This window comes from Dipodomys ordii, unplaced genomic scaffold, assembly GCF_000151885.1.
Source record: "Dipodomys ordii isolate 6190 unplaced genomic scaffold, Dord_2.0 Scaffold80, whole genome shotgun sequence".
Classification (NCBI taxonomy): Eukaryota; Metazoa; Chordata; class Mammalia; order Rodentia; family Heteromyidae; genus Dipodomys; species Dipodomys ordii.
The window spans coordinates 6,729,836-6,753,510 of record NW_012267296.1 but is presented as its reverse complement, the minus strand read 5'-3'; the positions used below and the strand labels follow the sequence as shown (position 1 = coordinate 6,753,510).

At 35.7% G+C, this 23,675-nt stretch overlaps 1 protein-coding gene across 7 annotated transcripts; it reads left to right on the top strand.

Moving 5' to 3' along the window:
• Positions 1-289: 289 nt before the first annotated feature.
• Znf711 (zinc finger protein 711) lies at positions 290-23,345 on the top strand. Of its 7 annotated transcripts, none has more exons than XM_013025000.1 (11): positions 290-443; positions 2,223-2,340; positions 3,589-3,677; positions 4,039-4,143; positions 7,758-8,318; positions 13,257-13,412; positions 14,335-14,472; positions 16,694-16,831; positions 17,651-17,698; positions 19,306-19,449; positions 20,652-23,325. In XM_013025000.1, the coding sequence occupies exons 4-11, from the start codon at positions 4,065-4,067 to the stop codon at positions 21,827-21,829; spliced, it is 2,442 nt and encodes an 813-aa protein (XP_012880454.1). In that variant the 5' UTR covers positions 290-443; positions 2,223-2,340; positions 3,589-3,677; positions 4,039-4,064; the 3' UTR covers positions 21,830-23,325. The 7 variants fall into 7 exon arrangements, with proteins under 7 accessions (XP_012880454.1, XP_012880455.1, XP_012880456.1 ...); XM_013025001.1 differs by having other exon boundaries at positions 3,589-3,682; XM_013025002.1 differs by lacking the exon at positions 3,589-3,677 and adding an exon at positions 3,422-3,566.
• The last annotated feature ends 330 nt before the right edge of the window (positions 23,346-23,675 follow it).

Genomic DNA, 23,675 nt, shown 5'->3' with positions numbered 1-23,675 from the left:
CATCTCCCATGGGAAACCTGGAAAACAGAAAATCTCCCACGGAAACTCCTCCGGGGCGTCCCAGGATCTGGGCTTGCGCACTTGAACTCCAACGGCGCAGCGGCCCCGGCTGTAAGTCCCGCGGGGTCTAGCAAGCACAAACCCAGCGCGGGCTGCACGGTCGGAGGCTGACGCGCGTGCGCGCGCTCCCCTTTAGGCCCCCTACCCTGCCGCAAGGGTAGCGTGACGTAATGCAGCCTCAGCAGACAGTCGGGATATAAAGGAGGACGAGGCGGCGCGCCTCCTAGACGCAGAGTAGCTTGTGATTGGCTCAGGCTGCGGAACCTCGGAAACCCGAATGCGAGGACCTTACAGCTGCCGCCCCCCGCAGCCAGGCAGAGCGCGGTCGTAGTCTGACTGGCGGCGGCGACAGAGGCGGCCCTGGAGGCAGCGGGGAGTGACAGGTAAGGAGACTCCGAGAGAGAAACTCGAGAGACCTGCGTCCGTCGCCCTCAGATTCTCCTGTGAGGAGAGGAGAGACTCACAGGCAGCATTTAGGGGAGGGCGTAAGGGAACAATGGAAGTGGCGTCTAGTCCCTAAGCTTTCCCTCACCCTCCGGCGGGCGGACAGGTTTCCGCCTCAGTTACCAGCAAAAGGAGAGCAATGGAGGAAAGTGAGGGCTTTCCCCCTTCGCCAACCTCTGCTTCCCCTAAAGCTCGACTCAAGGAAGCAGAGCCGTCGTGGAGGCCGTCGGTGGTTTGAGGGTGACAGGAAAATGGCGGAAAACAAAACGATGAAGCGAAGAATGCAGCGTCCCCCTTGGCATTTTCTCTCAGTGACTCCCCATATTCCTTTCCCTCGAGCCCTCACCCCCTCAGCAGGTCGCCTCTTTTTCCTCCCCGCCCCCCTGCCAGGCGACTGGTAACGTTTGCCATGCACGAGGGGTGGTGGCGTTGGAGAGAGGAAGTGGCAGCACGGAATCGGGCATTTTAGGGAATCGGGGAGTTGGGAGCCGTCAGAGGCTGGGTGGGAGGGGGAGAAGAGGAGGAGGAGGGGGTGCTGTGTGCGGCAGCTGTCGCCTCCACTAAAACACCACCATTTTGGTTCCCAGCCGTCTCCCACGTAGCGGGGCAGAGCGAGCGGGAGGAGCTGAGGGGCTGGGCTGCACAGCGCGTGGGTAGCAGCGGTGGCGACCGCTGCACCAAGTGAGAGGAGGGAGGAGGACGACGACGACGAGGAAGGGTATTCTTGTCTGTTGCGTGTCTTTTCCACTGCCAAGGGTCGCTGGATCCTTTAGGAGCTAGTCAGATGGGTCATCCTGAGAGGGCACGTGTGTGCGTGCTTTTGGCGATGATTGCAACTTGGCATGGTCGTGGGAAAGGGAGACTTCTGCGGGAAGAGGGCTGCGTCCAAAGCTGCAATACTGCTACTTGCCAGGGCTCCTTTGTCTCCCTATCTCTGCAAATACTACTTTCGCATTCTCTTCCTCGGCCTCCTTTCCATTTCCTTCCTACCTTTCACCTTGTTGACATCACTGAAAATCTTGTTGTTTCGATGAGCTTTTTAGAGGAGACAGATGCGGGTGAAAAATAGATGTTTTTTGTGTGATTTCTCTCTTCCCTTCACTCCCTGCCCCCCCGCCCCCGCGCATTGATGGAAACATGTTTACTTGAAATGGACTTGATAGGTTACCTATTCAATAACGATGTAATATACTCTTGAGAAGTCTTAGAAGCTTAGCTACCTATTGGTTATTAAATACTTAACAAATTCATATGCTCTTACCTCGTATATTATTAATTTTATAATGTAGCTTCCTATATGAAAAAAGTGCTTCTCTCTATTTTACATGCATACGTTGCAATACTTTCCCCAATACATGTACTTTGCTTTAAAATTTTTACACTTCTTAACGTGCTAGGAAGGATTTTTTTTCTGTATGGATTTGCCGTTGATTCCTTTTGACTTTCTTAAAGTGTTAGTGATTTTTTACAGTAAGATTTGGATTTGGTTTAATGAAGTGGTCAAATGCAGTAACATTGCTTATATCATAGATTGACCACCACCACCACCCCCACTCCGGTATCTCCTTGCTTACTTTAAAGATAAACACAGATCTGAACATATGAAGCCTTTCCAGCCTCATCCTACAAGTTGAAGTGTTAACACTCTTAAGTTGTATAAGAGATTTGCTAGCAAAATGTCTTAAATATCTCTAATTTTGACTGTATTTTTACAATAGGTAAACAGAACATTTTCCCAAAGAAAATGGCATAATTTGGGAGGAAAAATAAATTTCTGCAGCTTTTTACTTTACAATATTTAAGAAAATCTACAATTTCTTCAAGCTGTTCATAAAGGTGATTAACAAATTAATATCTTATTTAATATTGTAAAAAATAAGCTTTTAAAATATTTATAATTGTTCCATTGCTAATGTGGTTAAAGGAAGCTATTGACCAAGTTGAAGTTCAAAACATACATTGTTTTAAGTTAAAAATAAGTCGTTCTGGCTTTTTAATGTATCTATTTGAACATACACGTGATTTACTGTGAACTCTCTTGGCTTCTTTCTTGACTTCATTTTTTGTAATAGTAGGACAGCGTACAATCTGGTATTTGGGAAAATAAAAAGATAAAATACAGCTAAGAATTTTAAAAAACTAACCTTGTTCCTATAAATGCTTGGGGTGCTTTCAAACATACAATGGCACCCATCTAGGCAGAATTTATACATATCTGCACAATTCAAATGTTTATAAACAGTGCTGACAAATTTTTCTTGTATACCAAGAGAACTTTCTTATAGGGCAGCTTTCTTTCTTTTTTGATGCCACTACTGGGGCTTGAACTCAGGTCCTGGATACTGCCTCTTAGATTTTCATTCAAGGCTGGTGTTCTACTACTTGAGCCACAATTCTACTTCCAGCTTTTTAACAGTCAATTGGAGTTATGAGTCTCATAGACTTTTCCTGCTCTGGTTGGCTTCAGCCCCAACTTTCTGAATAGCTGGGATTACAGGTGTGAGCCACCAGTGCATGCCTATATGGCAACTTTCTCAAAGGTTTAATAAGGATGTAATCTCATCTCTTGTTCAGTAGAGCCCCTTATTAAATATGTCTAAGAATAGCCTTATAGAATTGACGTATTTTGTGGTTGATTTACTTATAATTCTTACAATTGATGGGAAATGCAGATATATAAGTAATATACTGAGAGAAGGCATCTGGCTTTATGTTCCATAGAATCTTAAATATATGATCTTGAGTATAAGAAATGAAACTATTAAGCCTTTTGCTTTTGAACTTGTCATGAGGCTAGCATGATTTCACTAATCACTACTGAAAATAATCAGTTATATGATTATAAGTGACTGATATGCTGAGAGAAACAAGTTGCTAAATGTTTGTATGTGATTGATCTTATCTTTACCATATTTAGGAAGCAGTCATGTTTCATGAGTCCTCAAAACTGTGAAACAAGAGAATGTAGTAGAGTGAGGCCAGAAGTCCTTACTGGTTCAAAGAACTCCGGGGAAACTGGGATAAAACATTTTACATTATAAGTAGAATCCCAAGAGCCAAAGGTGAATACAAGTTTATCTGCAGAGCTCCGCTGCAGGGCTGATCTGGGTCTGGAAGAAATGGATGAGAGCCACTGGATGAAAGTCACTAATACTAGACATCTGAGTCCTCTAGTAATGTATAAATATCCCAACTATTTTCTGTTGTCATCTGTTCTTTTCCTTCTTTTCTAACTGCAACCTCAATGCTGCAGTTTTGTTCTCTTGCTTGTTTCTATCACTTCTCAATAGCTCATCATCCTAACCATTTTCCGTTATCTTTGCTTTATTTACTTCCACCTTCCCTATTTTATTTATGGTTGTCACGTACAGCATCTAATCAAGGTTTGGTGGGGGGAGGTTGTTGGTTTGTTTATTTCTTTTGTAATAAGCTTTGCATACCTGGTTGAGAGGCATATTTTCTATTGCATTTTTATCAAAACAAAGGATTGGAGCTAAGTGTATTTGAACTATTTTTAAACCATTCTTTTTACAGATATTTGTGAATGAACATTGCTAAGTATGGATTCAGGTGTTGGAAGTCTTGGATTGCACACAGCAGACTCTAGAATGGCCCATACCATGATTATGCAAGATTTTGGTAAAGCATTTTCTTTGTTGTATTTCTTTTTTTCAAAAAGTAAAAATCATCAAAAATCAAAAATAAATTAAGGGAGGTAAATTTTAAGAAATACTACTTTTACAGTAAACAATTGTAGAGCTTACTTTATTCAAACAAATCTACATGCCAGTAGTCTTAAAATAATTCTTGCAATCTATGTGAAGGCTAAACTAAAGAAACCTAGAATACAGAGGTAATATGTTTCAGGAAAATAAAAATTCAATTCATTTCTAAGTAAGTGCATATTTGGATCACACATTCTGATAGTGTATATCAGACCCCACATGTAGGAAATGTTAATTTTTGCCTTCTAAAATACATTTTAAGTTGCTTTTATTAATAAATCTGCAAAAGGAAATGGTTTCATCAATTCAAAGAAGTAAAATGCTTATAAACTGATAGAGGCAAAATCATACATTTGGTAATTATAATTTGATCTTACCAGAAAATTGTCAATTACATACGTGTGTGTGTGTGTGTGTGTGTGTGTGTGTGTGTGTGTGTGTCTGTGTCCTAATACTGGGTCTTGAACTCAGGGACTTGCTGTTACTTTGGTTTGTTGGCTCAAGGTGAGTGGTATACCACTTGAGCCACACTTCCACTTCTGGCAAAAAGCCAGAAAAAAGCTGGATCACTAGAGGTGAGTCTCATGGACTTTTCTGCCTGGCCTGCCTTTGAACTGCAATTCTCAAATCTCAGGTTTAATTAAATTTTTATTATATCTTAATATTTTATTCCCTTTTGGTTTGTATCGAAATGATACATATTTCATGAAGTGCAGGTGTCAAGTCTAAATTTGCCAAGGGGACTTTTGGAAATTTTGGTTCTGGTAACTTAGATTTCTTGTAAGGCAGTCTTTTGTGCTTAATTTAAATTTACTATATATACATTTTTCTTTTGTGCTGGTCCTATGGCTTGACCTTAGGTCCCGAGTGCTGTCCTTGAGCTTCTTTTGCCCAATGCTAATAGTCTTCCACTTGAGCCACAGATTTTGTCGTAGTTTGTGGGAGTCTCATGGATTTTCTTACCTGGGCTGGCTTAGAACCATGATCTTCAAATCTCGGCCTTCTGAGTAGCAACCAGACAATTTATCCAATTTTTAGAATTTCATTAGAAGATTGATGCATTCTTTTTGAGTTTCTGTTAGTCTGAAAACTAAGATATTGTAATTTCATAAATTATTTGTGAAATACAGACAAAGGTAGAGTATGGTATGGCTGGCTACTGTATTTTAGAATCTAAAACATTAATTTAGGATTTCTTAAATCAATTTATTTTGAGGATAATTGATATTAAATGTTTAAGTTGTGTTTTATATAACAGTTTTGTTGGTGTCTTAGTAAAATAATTGGCCTTGGGGTTTGTGACAAGATTTTAATAGGTGTTTAAGATTTTTATGTTGTGAAAGTCATGTTATTTTGGAACCTAAATAGCAATATAGCCCTATAGCAGTCCAGGACAGACCACTGTTGAGAAAAACAAATGTTATGCTATGATTTTGGTGAGGTTCTACATACTGAAATGGAAAATACTTGTAATCAAGACTGCTATTATTACCTGTTTTTTCACTGATTTTATTTTTAAAATATTTCTTTCTTATTTATAATTCCCTAGATTAGTGAAAACCAAATGATATTTTGGTGCTGTTAACTGACTAAAATATAAATGAGTTTCTAGGCCATAGACTTTTCCTGTGGAGCAGTCAGCTGAACCTTGTGCCTTGTGCATGGCAGTCTTGTTCCCTCAAGCTATTTTCTAGTAATGTCCCAGTTGGTTAATCTTATAAATCTCTATTAATCCAGCCTCCTCCTAGACAAGTGGAAAAAAGTCAGTCTAGAATCAAATAGTTTTTTAAATTCCCACTTTGAACCTTGGTTGTTTATTTAACCTCTAAACTATAGTTTCTTCTATTTAAAATGAGGATGATAACACTTAACCTATATAGTTGTATTGAAAATTAAATGTATATGTCTATATGTACACATTGGAAGGCAGAATTTGAAATTCCTCATGAAGAAAGTCTAGCTCATATGGTATTTATAGAGCAGGTGTATTTAAATCTTGCTCAAGGAAAACATTAAAAATTTGTTTCTGTTGCAGTTTTCCTATTGTCAGACTAAATCTTAGTCTAAAATAAGTTGAAATATGTTTTGGGATATAGTTACTCTTTTTTTTTTGTCGGTCGTGGGGCTTGAATTCTGGGCCTGGGCCCTGTCCCTCAGCTCTTCAGCTCAAGGCTAGCACTCTACCACTCAAGCCACAGTGCCACTTCAGGCTTTTTCTGTTTATGTAGAGCTGAGGAATTGAACCCATGGCTTCATGCATGCGAGGCAAATGCTCTACCACTGAGCCACTTTCCCAGTAGTTAACTCTTATCACTTAAATAAGGGACTTTCATGTTTATAATTTATTCTATAATATAATTTAATTAATTTGTTGATTTTTGTGTCCTTTGATTTTTTTTTGTAATTTGAAGTACTCATAGACTCTCAGAAAGTAGCACATAGAGTTTTGTGTGTATTTACTTACTCATATTCCCTCAATGGTGGCATCTTATGTAACTGTAGCACAATATTTAAACCAGATAATTAACATTGGTACTGTTAAGCAAAACAACAGGCACAGTTTTCACCAGTTTTGATATATATTTATGCGTGTGTGTATGTATGTGTATGTGTAATTGTAAGAGAGGTAGGGGAAGTGGGTGTGCACTCAAGAAAACACCACCACAATGAAGATACAGAATTGTTGCATTGACACATTTATCCTATTGTTGAATACTCATACATACCTCCACCTGTGATAATCACTATTCTGTTCTTCATCTCTAGTTTTATCACCTTGAGAATGTTATATAAATGATTTCATTTATACATTAAACAGCATCACATTCATTGATTATTGACTCTGCACCCAGCATGAGATTGAACATATCAATACTTTGTTCTTTTATTGCTGAATATTATTCCATGGTAAGGACATGCTAGGGTTGGCTTAACCTTCCATTCATCTGTTGAGACATTTGTTTCCAGGTTTTCTATGATAAGTAAAAGCTACTATAAGATCTTAGAGATATTTGTGTATAGCTTTGTCTAAACACGTTTTTAAGTTTCCTGAGGAAAAGTACTGTGGATTGCAATGGATCAGTTTTGTATAGTAAGTGATTTTAAGTTTTGTAAGAAACTGACAAGCTGTTTTGCAGACTGGCTGTTGCCATTTTACATTACAATTGAGAACACAGAAGACATCTTTCCAGGTTCTCTCCACATCCTCATCACCTTGATTTTTTAAAATTTTAGTTATTTCAGTTGGAATGTAGTGATGTCTTATTATGCCTTTTGTTTTACTTAAAGTAAGACAAATTATTTTTAATGTCAATTTAGATTTTTCTTTTGCTCACCTCTACTCCACTTCCTAGTTAGTGATATATTTTTTATTTCAGCTCACTATTCAGCAGTGCTCTTAAAATTATATATTTGACATGGGCTAATTTATATTTAAGAAATATTTAAAAGCACTTGTCACATTAAATGTAAAACTTTTAATTAATAAAATAACTTTACCTTTTTTTTGGATAATTGTTTGTATTATAGTGGCTGGAATGGCTGGCACTGCACATATCGATGGAGACCATATTGTTGTGTCAGTTCCTGAAGCTGTATTAGTTTCTGATGTCGTCACAGATGATGGAATAACTCTTGACCATGGCCTTGCAGCTGAAGTTGTCCATGGGCCCGATATCATTACAGAGACTGATGTAGTAACTGAAGGTGTCATTGTTCCTGAAGCTGTGCTTGAAGCAGATGTTGCCATGGAAGAAGATTTAGAGGAAGATGATGGGGACCACATCTTGACTTCTGAATTAATTGCAGAAACTGTTAGGGTACCTGAGCAGGTTTTTGTGGCTGATCTTGTTACTGGTCCTGATGGACACCTGGAACATGTGGTTCAAGATTGTGTTTCAGGAGTTGACTCTCCCACAATGGTATCAGAGGAGGTTCTTGTCACCAATTCAGATACGGAAACTGTGATTCAGGCAGCTGGTGGTGTTCCTGGTTCTACAGTTACCATAAAAACCGAAGATGATGATGATGATGACAATGACATCGATGTTGATGTCAAGAGCACTTCTGAAGACTACTTAATGATATCTCGTAAGTGAAGTATAAAGTGCTTAATTACTTGGGATATTAATTTATCTAATATGGAAAGGTTATCTAAGATGGAGGATATAGTCAATAAAAACTATAGAGCTAGTCTTGAAAAAGAATTGTTTCAAAGATAATTTGTATTGAGATGCTTTTTTGAGTTTACTCATGTTAATTTTCCCAAAACAGCATAATAGGCAATTTATTAATCTCAGAATAGAAATAGATTTGGAAAAGTTCAACATGAATATTAACTGCTGCAGCTTTTTAAATACACACACACACACACACACACACACACACACACACACATGTGCTCTTCTCTTAGCTTTTTCATTCAAAGCTGGGGCTCTACCACTTTGAGCCACATCTCTACTTTAAACTTTTTGCTGGTTATTTGGAGATAGGAGTCTTAATAGTATTTTCTGCCTGGGGTGACTTTGAACTATGTTCTTCAGACTTCAGCCTTCTGAGTAGCTAGGATTACAGATGTGAGACACCAGCTCCTGGTTTCTGCTTTCTTTTCTTTTTTTTTTTTCTTAGTTTTCCCTTCTTTTTTCTTTTTCCTTTTTTAACATGGCAAGCCCTGGAATAGTCACCTCACTTTGCATAAGGATTTAAGCATAATGTGTTTGTGTGTGTGTGTGTGTGTGTGCGTGTGTGTGTGTGTGTGTGTGTGTGTGTGTGTGTATGTAGTATGTACAACTATTTAACAATTTATTTCAAACTGCTTTGTGAGTCTTTTAAAGCATTTTACCTAAAGGAAGGAAGACAAAAATATTTTGTTCTCATTTTAATTCATAGGTTTTTCAGAGCATCAATGATAATAAGTATCTCATGATATGTTATTGGTGAAACATTTTTAAAAAGCAAATCTACTCTTTGTATGAAGACGTGATTTTTTTTCCAGGCAAAATTATTGTGCTTTTCCTTTTAAAATACAGAAATTATTGACTGGAAAGGGAATTGCCAGAAAGGGTGTGTGTGTGTGTGTGTGTGTGTGTGTGTGTGTGTGTGTGTGTGTGTGTGTACAAAGTTATTGTGTGCTGTATGTGTATGAGTGCATTTAAGCTAAAAAAAGCTAGATTTATTTAACTTGCATATAAGATCTAACATGTTAAATTTTCTTCCATAAGCACATCTGAATGTGGATATTTTATATTGTTTTGAAGAGAATGAATTAAGTTACTAAAAGATTGTGTAAACATTATTACTGATTCTTGAGCATGTGAATTACTAAAGCAACTGCATATTTACATCTTGTTATTAAAAGGTTGTGGTTGTCATAAAATAATATGGCACAATTTGATGTTATTTCTGCATTAAAATACAGTTAATTCACCTTTAAACAGTATTCCTCAAACTAGCATGAAATATTTTAAGGTAGAGTGTTTATCTTTACTACATATGTTGAGTACAAGTATTTGGAACCTTCTGTTCTAATAGAATTTGACCATTAAAGAGAACATTTTGTTGTTTGAATATCATTGGAGCAGCAGTAGGAGTAATTTGAAGGGGAATTTAGAGCTGGGGAAAAGTTAATCTCCTAAATTATGAATAAGAAAAAACAGTAACATTAAAAAAATATTTAAACTCAATTACTTTGTGTTAAATGATGCTCACAAATATACAAATTATATATTTTCTTATATACTCATTATTCAAATATTCATATCCTTGACTATTTTTGAAATTGTACTCATTGCAACCATTTACACTTACCATTTCCTTTTTCTTTTATTGTAATTTCCCTTCATCTCTTCCTTAATCTTCACTTCTTCATTTTTATACTTCTTAATTTCTGTTGTCTCTTGAATTTGAAGATTACAGTGTCTTTAAAGACCCCAGTGTTAAGCTTAGAGGTCCTTTTCTCTGTTTTATTCCCAAAAATAGAGATTTTCAAAATAATTAAGAGTTAAGGTTAAGGAAGTAAGACAGACCCTTATCTTATTCTGGAATTTAAAGAATTAAAACAAACCCTTGTCTTATTCTGGAATTCCAAAACATTATAGAGGTAAGCTTTAGAGTTAGAGCATTTGTCTTCTGTCAGTGTGAGGTACATCTGAATTGCAATCCATGTCTAGTGCAAACCTCACAAACGCTTTATCTTAGCACAGTTAGGTTCTCCCACTTTGCTAAGTATCATCTAATTTAATATAGTATAAATATATCTGCTTAATGTTGTCTCAGATACACTTTTTCTTTAAAAATGCCTAACATTCTTCAAATATTTATTGGAATGGGAAAATGCCTTTATAATGAGCCACTCCAATGTTATAAAATGAATTTAGAAAAATGAATTCATAAAAAATTTATATTTCCTTTAGGGATTTATTTATTTATTTAATTTATTTGTCCTAGTACTGGGGTCTGAATTTAGGGCCTCATGCTCTTACTTGACTTTTTTTGATTCGTTTGTGGCTAGCGCTCTACACTGTGGTATTGAATACTGCATAACTTACAATAATAGGTTAATCTTGAATTGTAGGTATGTTAAGCATTATCTAACTTGGAAGTGTTTGAAAGCCAGGCTTGGTGGCACATTGCTGTGATCCCATGATAGGGCAAGCTGAGTTTAGGAGGATCACAGGCTAGGCTACATAGAGACTGAGTCTCAAAGGTGGGGCAAAGGGAATGAGAATGAAATGTGGGGTTTTTTTTCCCTGAAAACTTCATCTGCCTCTTGTAAGTTTTTAAAGAATCTCATTTTTTTAATTCGGTGTACTTTTTAAGAGAAACCATTAAACCAATGATATTATATATTTAATCCTCTTTTTTCTTTTGCTTTAATTTGTCCCTTATTTCCCCCAAATTGCAAAATATACAATAACATAATTAGAGTACTAACTTGGAATAAAAATATTTAGTCTCTGGGTGCCAGTGGCTCACGCCTGTAATCCTAGGTACTCAGGAGGCTGAGATCTGAGGATCGCATTTCAAAGCCAGCCTGGGCAGGAAAGTCTGTGAGAATCTTTCCAGTTAACCACCAGAAAACTGGAAGTGGCTGTGGCTTAAGTGGTAGAGCTCAGAGACCACACCCAGGCCCAGAGTTCAAGCCCCACGACCAACAAAAAAAAGAGACAATTTTATTACCTGGGTGTTCTCTTTCATACAGAGTAAACTATTCAACCTCTTGTAAATAGATTGGAGCTTAAGAGTATCAGTTTATGGCATTTTAATGCATTTTAATCTGCCTTTCATAGTTCTAGGATTGTTAGATATTCTTAGGAGTTTCAGAATTTTATGATTTATACATGTTCCAATTTGATATGTACAATAGGGAAGAGTAGACTTCTAATTTTGATTATATTTAGTTTTGTATGAACAAAATTGAAATTAGGAATGGTAGGCATATAATATTTAGAGTAAATACATTGCTTGGATACGACCATGGTAATATAATTATTCATTGCATAGATTATATAAGTTATGTCTGTAAGATATCTGCTATTTTCAAAGACTCTAAGAGGAAAAGACAAAAGTTTGTATTTCTACTTAAAATATAAGTAGTTGTCTCATTCTCAAAAATGGTTACTTTACTTTTCTTTGTAATTCTAATATATACTGAGTCTACACAGTTGTATATAAGGACTAAAAGTGCCCATTTAGGTATTTTCTATTATACATGAATGTGAAATAAAGCCTACATTGCTAAATATAGACTTATACAGATGTTGTGATTTAGATTGTATCCCACTGCCTTAACAAAAATTATAGTACTAAGATTTTATTAATTTATTTTTGTTTTGGTAGTGCTGGGGTTTTGTACTCAGGTTCTTGTGCTTACTAAATTGAGGTGACACCACTGAGCCTAGCCGCAACCCTATTTTTTTCACTAATCATTTTTGTGGTAGGGTCTAGCTTCCCACCTAGGCATACACCTAAGCTGCAATCTGCATACTTTCAGATTTTTCCTGTTACAGGGAACACAGATATGTGCCACTATACCCCTCTTCCCTTCCATGGAGACTGAGTCTCAGATTTTCCTGTCCTAGCTGGCCTGACATCATGATCCTCCAGATCTCAGCATCCCATATAGCTTAGGATGATAGGCACATGCTGCTATGCCCAGCTATGGGTTGAGAAAGGGGCCTCTGGAACTTTCCTGCCCAAAGTAGCCTCAAACTATAGTACTATTCTCAGTTTCGCAAGTAGCTAGGATTATGCTACAGAGGCCTGGCTCTTAAGATTTTATTTTTATAGTGATTTGTGAAAAACCTTTTTAATAAAATCATTTAGATGTTCTCTGTATTTCCGTATTTTAAAACCTAGATCTCTCATGTTAGTTTTAGAAGCAGCTGCTACTTAATTTGGGAGATATGTGACTGCATTTTATGAGTAATATGTTTTTATGGTTCTAATTTTTCTGCTTATTGATTTTGGTGCAACACATGCTTTCTTTCAGAATTACATGTGAAAGTAATGTTTAAATGGATATTTTTACTTCTTTTTCTTATTCAAAACCTCACTGTCCTGGTGCCACCTGTTGCAAATGTAGTGTAAAAGTATCTGGGACTATTAATTACATTTGAAGTATACTTAGCAATTTTATTTTCTGTGCTTCAAGCTTTAACTATAATTATAATCTCACATGAATACTGTACATGACCTAAGCAGTGAATAAACGATATTAAATTTTGCTATGATCATATCATGTTCAAGCAGTGTCTTCCCTCTATGTATTCCATGCCCTACCACTTTATGTATGTATCAATGGTGTTTCTATAAAATCATGATTTGAGTGATATGCTTAAACTTAAAACTTTTCTGTGTGATTTGACCATGCTGTATATCTATCTTTTGTACTATTTTACCATGCCAAGCAGTATTTTTAATATGGTGGGCAGGAGTTGAACACATCCTTTCACTTGGCAGCTATAATTTGTGTTCATTAAACATCAGTGGTTTTTTTGACTGCAATGGTTTCTTCCTTGTATTTTGCAGTGGATGATGTTGGAGAGAAATTAGAGCACATGGGAAACACACCATTAAAAATTGGCAGTGATGGTTCACAGGAAGATGTTAAAGAAGATGGCTTTGGTTCTGAAGTGATCAAAGTGTATATATTCAAAGCGGAGGCTGAAGATGATGTTGAAATAGGTATAGAGACTTTTTGTAACTTCTTGCTGTAATTTAAATAAAAATTCTTTTCTTGGCACTCTTCTACAATTGACCTTAAAGCATAAATTTTGAGGTTCTTTGGATGGCATATTTTAAAATTATATATGAATATTTAAATGAAAATCAAGAAAGTGGAATATGTCATTCTTAGGTTTTTTAGACATGAGTAAAATACTATAGCTGAAAATATCAAAATAAATTAATGAAGAAGATTTGGTTAAGAAAAATAAATTCTAATGAATGTTGAAGAGCATGGATTCTAATAGCATGGATTCTTTTCCCCTTCGTATTCAGCCTTTCTCCAAGGCTACTTTTGTTGCTTTGCCATACTGAGAAAGTCCAATGTTGAAGAACATAGATTCTAGTAGCTCTCAGCTTCTTCCACTTATGGCTGTAACTCTACTACATGAGAACACACCTTCATTTCTGGCTGTTTTGCTGGTTAATTAGAGATGAAAAGTCAGGTCTCAGCCTCCTGAGGTGCTAGGATTACAGGAGTGAGCCACTGACACCCAGCTTCTCATTTGCATTTTAATCATAGTTGTGCCACTTAATCTGAGTGACCTTCAGGGATGTACATAATCTCTAACTGCCTCTGTTTCCTCATAAATAAATGACCATAATGTCAAGATCTATACAATAGGACTTTTGTGAGATATAAATGGATAAGTATACGTAAAATTCTTCTATGATGCTTGGAATACAAGCATTATGTGTTAGCATTTTTTTTCTGCTGTGAACTGAAGATTTAAAGTGTATATAGGAACATTTTATTGGCACTTTGTATTTCTGAATTTAAAAAACAATTTCTAAGGGAAAATATTTCTTACATATCTTTATAAATATGGGAAGATATCCCATGGTGCTTCTTTATTTGATACCTGTCTTAATTTTTTTTAAGGTGGAACAGAAATTGTCACAGAGAGTGAGTATACCAGTGGACATTCTGTAGCTGGAGTGCTTGACCAGAGCCGAATGCAGCGAGAGAAGATGGTTTACATGGCAGTTAAAGATTCTTCTCAAGAAGAGGATGAAATCAGTAAGGAGAAAGGGCCCTGTATTGACTTAGAAGTATCAATTGTACAATTTTAAGAATCAAGCAATCTCAAGTTAGACGCTCTATATAAGAACAATATTCAAGAAACCAAGCCAGCCTGATACTTTGCTACAAATATATAAAAGGAAGGATACTATTGACCATCCTTTTATACATGTTCAGATCAGCAAACATGAATTCTATATCTTGGATAATGTGTTAGCAGGACAGAGAGGAGCAGAATATAGTTCCTGTTTAATGAAGCTCACAGATATATAGAAAATTTTAGTATTGGCATGTATGTTACTAGATTTGTTGTATATATTATCTCATTTAATTCCAGTACCTCATCTCTGAAATAGATAGTATTATGCCTGTTTTTTGGAAGAAAGAAAAGCTTAAGGAAAATAATTTACTGAAGATTATTCTAGTATTAAATGGGGAAACCAGAATTTGAACTCATATCTAACTGCTGCCAGCATTTTTTTCCATGTGGCAGTGAGCACTGTTCTTTGTCACTGAGAGATTAGGTACGTAAGTATTCATCAGAGCCCATCTCCCAGGATCTTGATTTATTATGCTTTTGATATTCCCCAAGTAGTTCTGAAAGATTATCTCAAGAGTTGAGGCTCACAAGGTAAAATAAAATCTTAAGTTTGCTCCCCTGCCATGCTTCCTGTTTTTTTATGAAGAAATTTTGCTCTTTGCCCACTTTCTTTTCCTCTCAGTATTCAGCCTTTCTCCAAGGCTATTTTTGTTTCTTTGCCATACTGAGAAAGCACAATTTTGCTTGGCCCTTGAAGGGCAAGAGCTTCATTTCACAGTACTACCTTAACAACGTTGTGCTTAACCTTATGCTGCATTTGTTATCTCTCCTTCATATTTCCTTCCCTAGATGCCATGGGGAAACAGATTCTACCCCCAAACAATATCAGTCAATACATAGTGAAAATATCAAAATAAATGACTACAGGTTAAAGAGGAAGAGTTTAATGAAATAATTTTGATTTAGTCCTAAATTCTTTAATTACTATTATGCACTGGTCAGGAAAGGAACAAAATAGGAGTCAGAATACTGAGGCTTAGATTGGCTGATGGCCAGAATTTTGTGTGCTGAAAACTTAGACCTGTGTCTCTTTCTGGTTAGAGAGAAGAGAGACCTTGGAGAAGAGGGATATTTTCTCCCACATTTATTTTCATATCTCTTCTGAGAAAATAAGAAGATTCCAATATTTGAACCAAAGAAAATATGTAAATTAAAGCCATCTTTTTACCAGGTTAAATGCAAACATATTTTTCAAGTAAAGTTATTCTTAGGTTTAAGTACTTTTGCCTGAATGTACATTTTTTTTAATGTGCCCCACTAAATTTTTGTTTTCTCCTTAATTAATAGTCTTAATTTCCAGGTTCTCAAAGGGTAGCCAAATATTTTGGGGCACCAGCATTTTGTATTTACATATGTTTATATGTATGTGTATTTATCTACACATACATAATTAATTTTAATTGTTTTTAACTTTAGTCAACTAGAATTTAGATTTTAGATTTTCTTCATTACATGTATAGTACTACAAATAGTATGTAGGATAGCATAAAATTTTTCTAGCATTGATTTTATGGGAAAAGTTTGCTGAGTTCCTAAGAACTGTCAGGCAAATTAATGTAACCATTTTTATAAACATGTAACACTTTATGGGCCGTAAAATCAGCCAATATATTTCAAGCACATACGTTTTATATAATTTAAAAGCCATTTTTGGAACTGGGCATAATGACATACTACTGTAATCCCAGCACTTGATTGAGAGAGGTGGATCACAAATTTGAGGCCAGTCTGAGCTACACAGATACTATCTCAGAAGGAAAAAGCTGTTTTTGTAAGATGTGGTTCTAAGAGGAGCATGAGAATTTGAGGAAATGATTGCATCCCGGTAGCATTAGCTTCTGAAAGTACTTAGAATAAATTTAAATTAAATTTATAATTTTTCATTTATATGTATATATATTTACTAGTTTCAGGATTTGAACTTAGGGCTTTATGCTTGCTCTGCTTGCTTGCTCAGCTGACACTCTACTACTTGAACCATGCCTCCAGCCCAAATTTATAAATCTTTAGATTAGCCAAACTGGAATCCTGAAAGTGAAAAGATTTAAAGTGTTTGGAAATTTTACCCATTAATTACGTATTTGGGGTTTTAAACAAGCAATTATTTCTAAAATTTAGGTTGCGCTGAAATAGCAGATGAAGTGTACATGGATGTCACTGTAGGGGCAGAGGAAGGAACTTCTCTCCCTGAAACTCAGCTTGAGGACTCTGATGTTAATAAAACAGTTGTCCCGGTTGTCTGGGCTGCATCATATGGTAGGACACTGGCATTTTTTTCACCTGATCAGTACATAACAAATGTATTTACTTGGCCTTTAGGCCATTAAATATACTGTGCTAATGCCGCCATTCTAATAAAATCAAAGCTTTGGCTGTAGACTGATTCGTCTCTAGTTACTTTACATGATTTTTCTATTTCATATCTTGTGCTATTTAAGTTGAACCATGCTTAATGCATTTTTCATTAGGATCTATTTTAAATCCTACCTATATAAATGAATGCCATAAAACATTTTCTTTTTCTTAAATAGGAGTAGCCCTTGAAAAATCAATCTCTTTTTAGAAAACACTTAATAAAAAATTTAAAACCCCAGATAATAAATGTGGGGGTTCTGAAAAGAAACAAATTCATATATTATCTTTGAGAAAGTATATAATGGAAGGTTAATTTATCAGGCTATTTTTGTCTCATTTTGTCTGTTTTATCTCATTTTATGTCCTGTACAAAATGGTCTTTGAAAGCTTTTGTTGTTGAAATGCATCAGTTTATGTAACCTTGGTTTTCCTAAAGGCTTATTCACTCAAGAGACATGTATTGAACATCTTCAGTACTTGTGGTACTCTGCACAAATAGCCACTCAGTTTTCAAAGTAAAACTGCTCTAGATTTTAACAAGTCCAAGGATTCTGATAGTAGCCCTTATTTTTAGTCTGTATTATTATGTGGGAATAGAAAAGCACAACAAAAATTTTCCTTAGTCCAACAAATGGTGGGAAAATAAGATTTGATGAATTAAAACGTGATCTGCTAGTAGTCAATGTCAGCATGTCAGTTTTTAATCAGTCTTTTTTTTAGGAGATGAAAGAAGAGTTTCCCGAAGGTATGAAGATTGTCAAGCATCAGGTAAGAGAGCATTATACATAAGATATTAAATATCTGGTTTCATGTACCACTTTGTAAGTGAAGAGTAATTTGTGACTGTAGACACATTTGTTGCAATATTTGCCTGAGCATAAGAGTTACATAGGAGTTTGTCTCTAAACAATTAATGTATATATGGACATCATATCCATAAATATGTGAATATAATTCACTTTAAAATCCCTGAAGTTCAGGCAGTTTACCACATGAGCCGTAAAATACTATTATAGAAAAAATATATATAAAATAAAAATTTCTTGGACAGAAAAGTAAAAATTGCTGATGATTGTCAACATCTGTCTTGGGGTTGAGTTATTTTCTTAGTTTAGATGGCAATAAGCTGTTATATGAAAGTAATATCACAACTGAATGTATAAAAACGCTATATAAAGTCTATGTGTCCACTTGAATTTTTTGTTAAACATACTCTGTATAGCATTATTCCATGATTGATATTTTTCTCTTAATCAAATGGATGTTTTTTCATGAGAAAAAAAAAGTGACCTATTTCTACTTTTGGGAGGATTTGACTACAGTTAAATGTGGATTTCACAAAAATGGATGAGAATCACAGCATATATGAAAAAGTGACTTTTCAATTTTTTGCCAGTCCTGAGCCTTGAACTCAGGGCCTTGAAACTGCCCATTAGCTTTTTTGCTCAAAGCTAGTGCTCTACCAATTTAGCCACAGCTCCACTTCTGGCTTTTTGGTGTTTAGTTGGAGATAAGAATCTCATGGAGTTTCCTGCTAGGGCTTGGCTTCAAACTATGATCCTCAGATCTCAGTCTCTAGAATGGGTAGGATTGCAGCTGTGAGCCACCAACACCCATCAAGATGTTATTTTTTATGCACTGATCCCAGTGAAATTACAGTAAAATGTTTGCCCACATCTATTTTAACCCATAAAATTAATGTAATACTTAATACTCTTCACATCATATGTGTTATTCCAAAGCACATGTGTGTATGATATTTTTCTTTTTATGTTTTACACATATTAAGCATGAGTGTTGGCTCACTGACTGATACAAGGGATGTTTCTTGCTAGATCCCTTTCATTTCATCAGCTTCACTTCTAGAAAATTTAGTCTAGTGCCAAGATTTTAAATACAGCCCTAAATTTTTCGTATTATACATTTATCTTATGAGTTTATTCCTTTAGTATGATCAGACAGAATTTTTGTCAGTACTGGGATTTGAAATTAGGTTTTATAGTTCCTAAGCAGACACTTAACCGATTGAGCCATACCAATCAGCCCAGAAGTTTCATTCTTTTTCTCTTTTTTTCGGTGCTGGGAATTGATGTCAAGGTTTCTTATATGGCAGGCCAATGCTATTCCATTGAGCTATGCACACAGACCCTCAAACTTCAATATTTGAAGTTAATTTTATAATTTTCCTATTCAAAGTATTTGCATGTAACTTTAGATGGAGAGAGAGAGAGAGAGAGAGAGAGAGAACACACGCACGCGCTAGAGACAGAGAAGATGACCATAACGTAACTTGGTATCATACCATTTACAGTAATACACCTAACAAAAATAAAAAGCAAAATATGTGTAGTTTAACAGTGTACCAATTTTTTCAGCAAATGCTTTGGACTCAGCATTAGAAAACAGAAACAGTACAACAGCACAGTACCTTCAAATTTGTGACAGCATTAATACCAATAAAGTACTTAAGCAAAAAGTCAAGAAGAGGAGAAGAGGAGAAACAAGGCAGTGGCAAACAGGTAAAATATTCTTTACAACTCATGATATACTCTTATTTTTATAACCAAAGGAAAAAAAATCAGTTGATCACACCTGTAATCCTAGCTACTCACAAGGCTAAGATCTGAGGATTTCAGTTCAAAGCCAGCCCAGGCAGGAAAGTCTGTGAGACTCTTATCTCCAATTAACCACCAGAAAACTGGAAGTGGTGCTGTGGCTCAAGTGGTAGAGTGCTTGCCTTGAGCTGAAGAGTGTAGGGACAGTGCCCAAGCCCAAATTTCAAGGCCCACGACCAAAAAAAAAATCAGTTGTTTACAAGGTAATTGTACTTCCCTTGGAGATCTTTGTGTATTATATAGATAACTATTTTCTTACAGTTGGGAAGTTTTGACTATCTACACTTAAATGTATACACTGGCAACTAATAAAACAACTATATTTTCCCCTCATTCAAAAGATACTTTAAAAAGTAATTCCATAATTGGTTTAACAATAAAAGTTTTCTGAATCTGGCTTTCAAAGTATAATTGATGGAAGTGTTTTGGCAGATTAGTAGTCTATAGTTGAGTGCTGAGCTAGGCACTGGGTGGCTGACACCTGTAATCCTAGCTACTCAAGAGGATGAGATCTGGGGACTGAGGTTCAAAGCCAGTTCAAATAGGAAAGTTCGTGAGACATTTATCTCCAATTTACTACCAAAAAAACTGGAAGTGGAGCTGTAGCTCAAGTGGTAAATTGCTACAAGAGCAAAAAGCTCAGGAATAGTGCCCAGGCCCTGAGTTCAAACCCCAGGACTGACACAAACAAATAAAAAAAGTACCATGAATTAACCTAAATTATTTTTTGTTATTATGTAGGTACTGGGTCTTGAGTTCAGGGCTTGGGCTCTGTCCTTTAGCTTTTTTGCTCAGGGTTGGTGGAGCCCACAGCTTCCCTTCTGGCTTTTTGCTGTTTAATTGGAGATAAGAATCTCACAGATTTTCCTGCCCTGGCTGGTTGTGAACCATGTTCCTCCCAACTCAGTCTCCTAACTAGTAGAATTACAAGTGTGAGCCACTGGCAACCAGCACATAAATTATTTCTAATTTTCAGTTTTATCTGATAAGAATTCATTCAATTAGTATTTTCCCAAGGCAAGTAGTCATTTAGTTTGGGTGCCATTGTTGTAAAATCCTTTAGAAAGTTCTGACCAGATATCACAATATTCTCTTTTTTTATCTAGCTGTTATAATAGGTCCTGATGGACAGCCCCTGACAGTATACCCTTGTCATATTTGCACAAAAAAGTTTAAATCCAGAGGATTCTTAAAAAGACACATGAAGAATCATCCTGATCATTTGATGAGAAAAAAATACCAGTGTACTGACTGTGACTTTACAACTAACAAGAAAGTGAGTTTCCATAACCACTTAGAAAGCCATAAGCTTATAAACAAAGTTGACAAAACCCATGAATTTACAGAGTATACACGAAGATACAGAGAGGCTAGTCCACTGAGCTCAAACAAACTTATCTTAAGAGACAAGGAGCCGAAGATGCATAAGTGCAAATACTGTGACTATGAAACTGCCGAACAAGGACTGCTGAACAGACATTTGCTAGCTGTTCACAGCAAGAATTTTCCTCATGTTTGTGTTGAGTGTGGAAAAGGTTTTCGCCATCCTTCTGAACTCAAGAAACATATGAGAACCCATACTGGTGAGAAGCCATATCAGTGTCAGTATTGTGTCTTCAGATGTGCAGACCAATCAAATCTGAAAACTCACATTAAGTCTAAGCATGGTAACAATTTGCCATATAAATGTGAGCACTGTCCCCAAGCCTTTGGTGAAGAGAGGGAGCTTCAACGTCATCTGGATTTGTTTCAAGGACATAAAACACATCAGTGTCCTCACTGTGAACATAAGAGCACCAACTCAAGTGACCTTAAGCGGCACATCATATCTGTCCATACCAAGGACTTTCCTCACAAATGTGATGTCTGTGATAAAGGTTTCCACCGTCCTTCAGAGCTTAAAAAACACAGTGATATTCACAAGGGGAGGAAGATTCATCAATGTAGGCACTGTGACTTTAAAACATCAGATCCATTTATTCTTAGTGGTCATATCCTTTCGGTTCATACCAAGGATCAGTCATTGAAGTGTAAAAGGTGTAAGAGAGGGTTCAGACAGCAGAATGAACTCAAAAAGCATATGAAGACCCATACAGGAAGGAAGATTTACCAATGTGAGTATTGTGAGTACAGCACTACAGATGCATCTGGCTTTAAAAGGCATGTGATATCAATCCATACAAAAGACTATCCACATAGGTGTGAATTCTGCAAGAAAGGATTCCGAAGACCATCAGAAAAAAATCAGCATATTATGAGACACCACAAGGAGGCTCTTATGTAATAAGATCAACATAAAGAAGCTATTTAGAAAATGAGATATACTACTTGGGAGGAAAGTATCATTTTTTCATCTGGTTTGTAACCTTGATATCAAACCATAACTTTACATTCTTTGTATTAAAGATCTTAAAACATTTGGATTAACAGGGGAATCTCATAGCCCTTTGGAAGTTACTTAATGATTTTCAGAAGCACCATAGAAAGGTTGCAGAAAGACTTAAGTGTCTACTTACTAGTATTATATGCATAACTAAACTGCAGAGGGGAAATGTAAAGACCAAGTACCTTATTTGGTTGATCTCATTAGAGACAAATGTTTCTGAAAAGAGAGTACAAGATTGAGGGATTTAAAATTGCAGTGCTTTGCTCTAGCCAGCAAGCCTCACTTTTATGCAATTTTAGAAATAGGTTGGGGAAAGACAATGCAGTCATCCATCGGTCACTTAGTCATTGAGCCTTTTTATTGTACCTAGACATTGAATTCCAGAATTGTGAAAGCTTTGTGTATTCATTAAAAGAAATCTCACTGGAAAAAGTTAGATGAATCCAGTGCTATTAAATAAAAACATAATCTCAGTGCTGCTAATATTTTATCATGGGATAGGATGTTTAGCATTCTGTACTGAAAACTAAGGTGAAATCTAAGGACTGAAGTTCCCTTTTTCACATGTTCAAGTAGTGTTCAGTATGTCATATATAACAAAAGTATATTTGAGTCTTGAGTCAAATGCGGCTTTCTAAAATGGATGCAACTGTGGTGTTGCAACAAAGATCAGTACTATATTTCTTAATGATCTAAAAGTTAAGTTGAGAGAACACAGAGGTTTCTTAAATATTATATAGTTTTTTTAGGACAGTCTTAGCAAGTATGGTTGTTCTAGTCTTACTTGCTCTAATGTTTAAAGGTGCAATTTTATGCCATTATTGAAATTTTTGATTTTAACATCAGTATACCATATTATTAACATAAATCTTCAATATGAGGCAGTATTTACACAGTATTTAACAGAACATGCTGCCAATAGAGTTTGGAGGTGGATATTCAGTTTACAGTGTATAAACTTAAAATATGCATCCCTTTAACAACGCTTTGTGTTAGCATGCTGCAAATCAAAATGACACTTAATATTAAATGCTGGTTTAAGGAAATTTAATGAAAATCCTGTTCATAAATGTAATGCATATGGTGTGTGCTTTTAAGTTTTAGTTGCTTTCATTTACATTCAGCTGTTCAACATAATTAAAATGTACTTTTAGTTCATGTTATATTGTGAATTTGTGTTTTAAATGATACTCACTTTTCTGTTTTTGCACCAGATAAGAATCAGTAACGAAATTTTTTTTAATCTTTCTTAACTTCAAAATAATAAATTGGAAAAAATCTACCAAAATGTGTGTTATGTGGCTGTAAATGATGTACACGCTGTAAAATAAGAACGTCACTGTTACGTGGAATTATTATTTCTAAATGTTACTCAGTGAAATGAGCATACAATAAAAAAGCATTTATTGCACTTGGGTTTTATGAGTTTCTTTAAAGTGTTGTAAATTTTATTCCTTATTAAAAGGTCCCTTTTAACATCTAAGAGTTTGAGAAGTGATGACATAACACCTTTATTCTTCAAGAATGTACATTATTTGCTAAAAGCATGAAATGCTATAAATGAAGATGCTCATCCTAAGACCTGAAATTTACTATTATGAAGAAATAAAAAGATTTTTAACCTGGTTGACATGACAAACAAGAGAAATGAATATATGTAGTTATATTCCCAACCTCTAGTCGAGTGAGAGTTGATTCAAATATTCTAGAGTTCTAAAATTAGTCTCTCTATTTTCCAACTAGT

What these genes read in the sequence shown, in the direction of transcription:
- Znf711 (XM_013025004.1), top strand. Translation starts at nt 4,065, where the DNA reads ATGGATTCAGGTGTTGGAAGTCTTGGATTGCACACAGCAGACTCTAGA. An exon ending in CATGATTATGCAAGATTTTG is followed by an intron (nt 4,144 to 7,757) that starts GTAAAGCATTTT and finishes TTTGTATTATAG; the next exon opens with TGGCTGGAATGGCTGGCACT. An exon ending in TCAAGAAGAGGATGAAATCA is followed by an intron (nt 14,473 to 16,693) that starts GTAAGGAGAAAG and finishes TCTAAAATTTAG; the next exon opens with GTTGCGCTGAAATAGCAGAT.